Source organism: Schistocerca gregaria, chromosome 1 (genome assembly GCF_023897955.1).
Source record: "Schistocerca gregaria isolate iqSchGreg1 chromosome 1, iqSchGreg1.2, whole genome shotgun sequence".
Taxonomy (NCBI): Eukaryota; Metazoa; Arthropoda; class Insecta; order Orthoptera; family Acrididae; genus Schistocerca; species Schistocerca gregaria.
In genome coordinates, this window is record NC_064920.1 from 63,296,914 (window position 1) to 63,302,913 (window position 6,000).

The following is a 6,000-nucleotide window of genomic DNA, read 5'->3' on the forward strand; positions in this document are numbered from 1 at the left end:
GTTGCGTTCGGCCAGGCCCATCGGGTGCAGACGAGAGGCAGTTGCGTTCGGCCAGGCCCATCGGGTGCAGACGAGAGGCAGTTGCGTTCGGCCAGGCCCATCGGGTGCAGACGAGAGGCAGTTGCGTTCGGCCAGGCCCATCGGGTGCAGACGAGAGGCAGTTGCGTTCGGCCAGGCCCATCGGGTGCAGACGAGAGGCAGTTGCGTTCGGCCAGGCCCATCGGGTGCAGACGAGAGGCAGTTGCGTTCGGCCAGGCCCATCGGGTGCAGACGAGAGGCAGTTGCGTTCGGCCAGGCCCATCGGGTGCAGACGAGAGGCAGTTGCGTTCGGCCAGGCCCATCGGGTGCAGACGAGAGGCAGTTGCGTTCGGCCAGGCCCATCGGGTGCAGACGAGAGGCAGTTGCGTTCGGCCAGGCCCATCGGGTGCAGACGAGAGGCAGTTGCGTTCGGCCAGGCCCATCGGGTGCAGACGAGAGGCAGTTGCGTTCGGCCAGGCCCATCGGGTGCAGACGAGAGGCAGTTGCGTTCGGCCAGGCCCATCGGGTGCAGACGAGAGGCAGTTGCGTTCGGCCAGGCCCATCGGGTGCAGACGAGAGGCAGTTGCGTTCGGCCAGGCCCATCGGGTGCAGACGAGAGGCAGTTGCGTTCGGCCAGTCCCATCGGGTGCAGACGAGAGGCAGTTGCCTTCGGCCAGTCCCATCGGGTGCAGACGAGAGGCAGTTGCCTTCGGCCAGTCCCATCGGGTGCAGACGAGAGGCAGTTGCCTTCGGCCAGTCCCATCGGGTGCAGACGAGAGGCAGTTGCCTTCGGCCAGGCCCATCGGGTGCAGACGAGAGGCAGTTGCCTTCGGCCAGGCCCATCGGGTGCAGACGAGAGGCAGTTGCCTTCGGCCAGGCCCATCGGGTGCAGACGAGAGGCAGTTGCCTTCGGCCAGGCCCATCGGGTGCAGACGAGAGGCAGTTGCCTTCGGCCAGGCCCATCGGGTGCAGACGAGAGGCAGTTGCGTTCGGCCAGGCCCATCGGGTGCAGACGAGAGGCAGTTGCGTTCGGCCAGGCCCATCGGGTGCAGACGAGAGGCAGTTGCGTTCGGCCAGGCCCATCGGGTGCAGACGAGAGGCAGTTGCGTTCGGCCAGGCCCATCGGGTGCAGACGAGAGGCAGTTGCGTTCGGCCAGGCCCATCGGGTGCAGACGAGAGGCAGTTGCGTTCGGCCAGGCCCATCGGTTGCAGACGAGTGGCAGTTGCGTTCGGCCAGGCCCATCGGGTGCAGACGAGAGGCAGTTGCGTTCGGCCAGGCCCATCGGGTGCAGACGAGAGGCAGTTGCGTTCGGCCAGGACCATCGGGTGCAGACGAGAGGCAGTTGCGTTCGGCCAGGCCCATCGGGTGCAGACGAGAGGCAGTTGCGTTCGGCCAGGCCCATCGGGTGCAGACGAGAGGCAGTTGCGTTCGGCCAGGCCCATCGGGTGCAGACGAGAGGCAGTTGCGTTCGGCCAGGCCCATCGGGTGCAGACGAGAGGCAGTTGCGTTCGGCCAGGCCCATCGGGTGCAGACGAGAGGCAGTTGCGTTCGGCCAGGCCCATCGGGTGCAGACGAGAGGCAGTTGCGTTCGGCCAGGCCCATCGGGTGCAGACGAGAGGCAGTTGCGTTCGGCCAGGCCCATCGGGTGCAGACGAGAGGCAGTTGCGTTCGGCCAGGCCCATCGGGTGCAGACGAGAGGCAGTTGCGTTCGGCCAGGCCCATCGGGTGCAGACGAGAGGCAGTTGCGTTCGGCCAGGCCCATCGGGTGCAGACAGAGGCAGTTGCGTTCGGCCAGGCCCATCGGGTGCAGACGAGAGGCAGTTGCGTTCGGCCAGGCCCATCGGGTGCAGACGAGAGGCAGTTGCGTTCGGCCAGGCCCATCGGGTGCAGACGAGAGGCAGTTGCGTTCGGCCAGGCCCATCAAGTGGAGACGAGAGGCAGTTGCGTTCGGCCAGGCCCATCAAGTGGAGACGAGAGGCAGTTGCGTTCGGACAGGCCCATCAAGTGGAGACGAGAGGCAGTGCATTCGGCCATGCCCATCAAGTGCAGACGACTGGTAGTGCGTTCGGCCAGGCCCATCAAGTGCAGACGACAGGTAGTGCGTTCGGCCAGGCCCATCAAGTGCAGACGACAGGTAGTGCGTTCGGCCAGGCCCATCAAGTGCAGACGACAGGTAGTGCGTTCGGCCGGGCCCATCAAGTGCAGTCGCGATCAGTGGTTTCGGCCAGTCCCATCAAGTGCAGTTGTGTGGAAGTGTGGTCGGCCCTGCCTATCAAGTGCAGTTGTAGGGCAGTGTGGTCCGCCATGCCCATAAAGTGCAGTGATGAGGTAATGGTTTCGGCCTGGTCCATCAGATCCGGTAGTGACACAGTGGAGTTGGCCAGGCCCATTAGATGTAGTCCTGTGGTTGGACAAGCCAGCCAGATCAGTTACAGTCAGAAAGGCCAATCAGGCGATTCCGTGTAGTCATCCAGGCCATTGGAGTGTGGTCATAATGAAGTGGGTTCATCTTAGCCCACCAGGTGCGGCCTTGAGGCAGTAAGGTCGCCCAGCCGCATGAGGTGCAGTCGTGTGGCGGTGCTGTCGGCCAGCGGTATGAGGTGCAGTTGTGTGGCGGTGCTATCGGCCAGCGGCATGAGGTGCAGTCGTGCGGCAGTGATGTCGCCAAGTCCCATCAGGTGCAGTCGTGTGGCAGTGCTATCAGCAAGGCCCATCAGGTGCTGTCTCGAGGCAGTGATGTTGGCAAGGACCATCAAGTGCAGACGAGAGGCAGTGCGTTCTGCCAGGCCCATTAAGTGCAGACGGAGGCAGTGCGTTCGGCCAGGCCCATCAAGAGCAGACGAGAGGCAGTGCATTCGGCCAGGCACATCAAGTGCAGACGAGGGGCAGTGTATTCGGCCAGGCCCATCAAGTGCAGATGAGGGGCTGTGCATTCGGCCAGGCCCATCAAGTGCAGACGAGAGGCAGTGCATTCGGCCAGGCCCATCAAGTGCAGACGACAGGGAGTGCGTTCAGCCAGGTCCATCAAGTGAAGACGAGAGGCAGTGTGTTCGGCCAGGCCCATCAAGTGAAGACGAGAGGCAGTGTGTTCGGCCAGGCCCATCAAGTGAAGACGAGAGGCAGTGTGTTCGGCCAGGCCCATCAAGTGAAGACGAGAGGCAGTGCGTTCGGCCAGGCCCATCAAGTGCAGACGAGAGACAGTGCGTTCGGCCAGGCCCATCAAGTGCAGAGGAGAGGCAGTGCGTTCGGCCAGGCCCATCAAGTGCAGACGAGAGACAGTGCGTTCGGCCAGGCCCATCAAAAGAAGACGAGAGGCAGTGCGTTCGGCCAGGCCCATCAAGTGCAGACGAGAGGCAGTGCATTCGGCGAGGCCCATCAAGTGCAGACGAGAGGCAGTGCATTCGGCCAGGCCCATCAAGTGCAGACGAGAGGCAGTGCGTTCGGCCAGACCTATCAAGTGCAGACGAGAGGCAGTCCGTTCGGCCCAGCCCATCAAGTGCAGACGAGAGGCAGTCCGTTCGGCCCAGCCCATCAAGTGCAGACGAGAGGCAATCCGTTCTTCCCGGCCCAGCAAGTGCAGATGAGAGGCAGTGCAATCGGCAAATCCCATCAAGAGCAGACGAGAGGCAGTGCATTCGCCAGGCCCATCAAGTGCAGACGAGAGGCAGTGTGTTCGGCCAGGCCCATCAAGTGCAGATGAGAGGCAGTGTGTTCGGCCAGGCCATCAAGTGCAGACGAGAGGCAGTGCGTTCGGCCAGGCCATCAAGTGCAGACGAGAGGCAGTGCGTTCGGCCAGGCCATCAAGTGCAGATGAGAGGCAGTGCGTTCGGCCAGGCCCATCAAGTGCAGACGAGAGGCAGTGCGTTCGGCCAGGCCCATCAAGTGCAGACGAGAGGCAGTGCGTTCGGCCAGGCCCATCAAATGGAGACGAGAGGCAATGCGTTCGGCCATTCCCATCAAGTGGAGACGAGAGGCAGTGCGTTCGGCCATGTCCATCAAGTGCCGTGATGAGGCAATGCTTTCAGCCAGGTCCATCAGATCCGGTAGTGAAGCAGTGGAGTTGGCCAGGCCCATTAGATGTAGTCCTGTGGTTGGACAAGCCAGCCAGATCAGTTACAGTCAGAAAGGCCAATCAGGCGATTCCGTGTAGTCATCCAGGCCATTGGAGTGTGGTCATAATGAAGTGGGTTCATCTTAGCCCACCAGGTGTGGCCTTGAGGCAGTAAGGTCGCCCAGCCGCATGAGGTGCAGTCGTGTGGCGGTGCTGTCGGCCAGCGGTATGAGGTGCAGTTGTGTGGCGGTGCTATCGGCCAGCGGCATGAGGTGCAGTCGTGTGGCAGTGATGTCGCCAAGTCCCATCAGGTGCAGTCGTGTGGCAGTGCTATCAGCAAGGCCCATCAGGTGCTGTCTCGAGGCAGTGATGTTGGCAAGGACCATCAAGTGCAGACGAGAGGCAGTGCGTTCTGCCAGGCCCATTAAGTGCAGACGGAGGCAGTGCGTTCTGCCAGGCCCATTAAGTGCAGACGGAGGCAGTGCGTTCGGCCAGGCCCATCAAGAGCAGACGAGAGGCAGTGCATTCGGCCAGGCACATCAAGTGCAGACGAGGGGCAGTGTATTCGGCCAGGCCCATCAAGTGCAGATGAGGGGCTGTGCATTCGGCCAGGCCCATCAAGTGCAGACGAGAGGCAGTGCATTCGGCCAGGCCCATCAAGTGCAGACGACAGGTAGTGCGTTCGGCCAGGCCCATCAAGTGCAGACGACTGGTAGAGCGTACGGCCAGGCCTATCAAGTGCCGTCGCGATCAGTGATTTCGGCCAGGCCCATCAAGTGCAGTTGTGGGGAAAGGTGGTCGGCCATGCCCATCAAGTGCAGTTGTAGGGCAGTGAGGTCGGCCATGCCCATCAGGTTCAGTTGTGAGGTAGTGCTCTCGGCAAGGCAGTGCTGTCTCCCTGCCCCATCACATTCAAGCATGAAGCAGAGCCGTTGGCCAAGCACATCATGTGCGGACATGAGGCAATGTGGTTGGCCAGACCCATCGTGTGCTACCATCAGGCAGTGTGGTCCGCCAGGCCCATCAAGTGCAGTCGGGAGGCAGTGCGTTCGGCCAGGCCCATCAAGTGCAGAAGAGAAGCAGTGCGTTCGGCCAGGCCCATCAAGTGCAGCTGTGGGGCAGTGTGGTCGGCCATGAACATCAAGTGCAGTGGTGAGGCAATGCTTTCGGCCAGGTCCATCAGATCCGGTAGTGACACAGTGGAGTTGGCCAGGCCCATTAGATGTAGTCCTGTGGTTGGACAAGCCAGCCCCATCAGTTACAGTCAGAAAGGCCAATCAGGCGAATCAGTGTTTTCGTCAAGGCCAATGAAGTGTGGTTGTAATGAAGTGGTTTCATCCAAGCCCATCAGGTGCGGTCTTGAGGCATTACTGTCCGACAGTCGCATGAGGTGCAGTTGTGTGACAGTGCTGTCGGACAGGCCATTATGTGCATTCATGAAGCATTGCAGTCGGCCAGGACCACCACATGCAGTTGTGTCACAATATGTAGGCCTGGCTCATCAGTTGCAGTTATGAGGCTGTGCTGTCAGCCACGCCCATCATGTGCGATCGTGAGGCTGTGCTGTCAGCCACGCCGATCATGTGCGATCCTAAGGAGTGCTGTCAGCCACGCCCAACATGTGCAATTGTGAGGCTGTGCTGTCTGCCATCAGGTGCGGTCATGAGGCAGTGCTCTTAGCCAGTTCCCTCGGGTGTGGTCTTCTGTTAGTGCGTTCGGCCATCCCCATCGGTTGCGGTCAGGACGCAGTGTGATTGGCTAGACTCATCAGGTGTGGTTGAGGCAGTGCGGTCGGCCAAGCCCATGGGGTGTGGTCGTCAGGCAGTGACGTTGGCCAGGCCCATTAGGTGGGGTCGTAAGGCAACGATGTCGCTCAGGCCCGTGAGGAAGAGCTGTCGGCCAGGCACATCAGGTACGGTCGTAAGGCCGT

At 61.6% G+C, this 6,000-nt stretch overlaps 1 protein-coding gene across 1 annotated transcript; it reads left to right on the forward strand.

Moving 5' to 3' along the window:
* The first annotated feature begins 2,575 nt into the window (after positions 1-2,575).
* Positions 2,576-4,027, forward strand: LOC126365824 (polysialoglycoprotein-like). The gene has a single exon (XM_049970900.1). It carries the CDS (start codon positions 2,576-2,578, stop codon positions 4,025-4,027), a length of 1,452 nt encoding a protein of 483 aa, XP_049826857.1.
* Positions 4,028-6,000: the final 1,973 nt, after the last annotated feature.

Excerpts from the sequence above, each read along its gene's own strand:
- LOC126365824 (XM_049970900.1), top strand. The coding sequence starts at position 2,576 with ATGAGGTGCAGTCGTGTGGCGGTGCTGTCGGCCAGCGGTATGAGGTGC.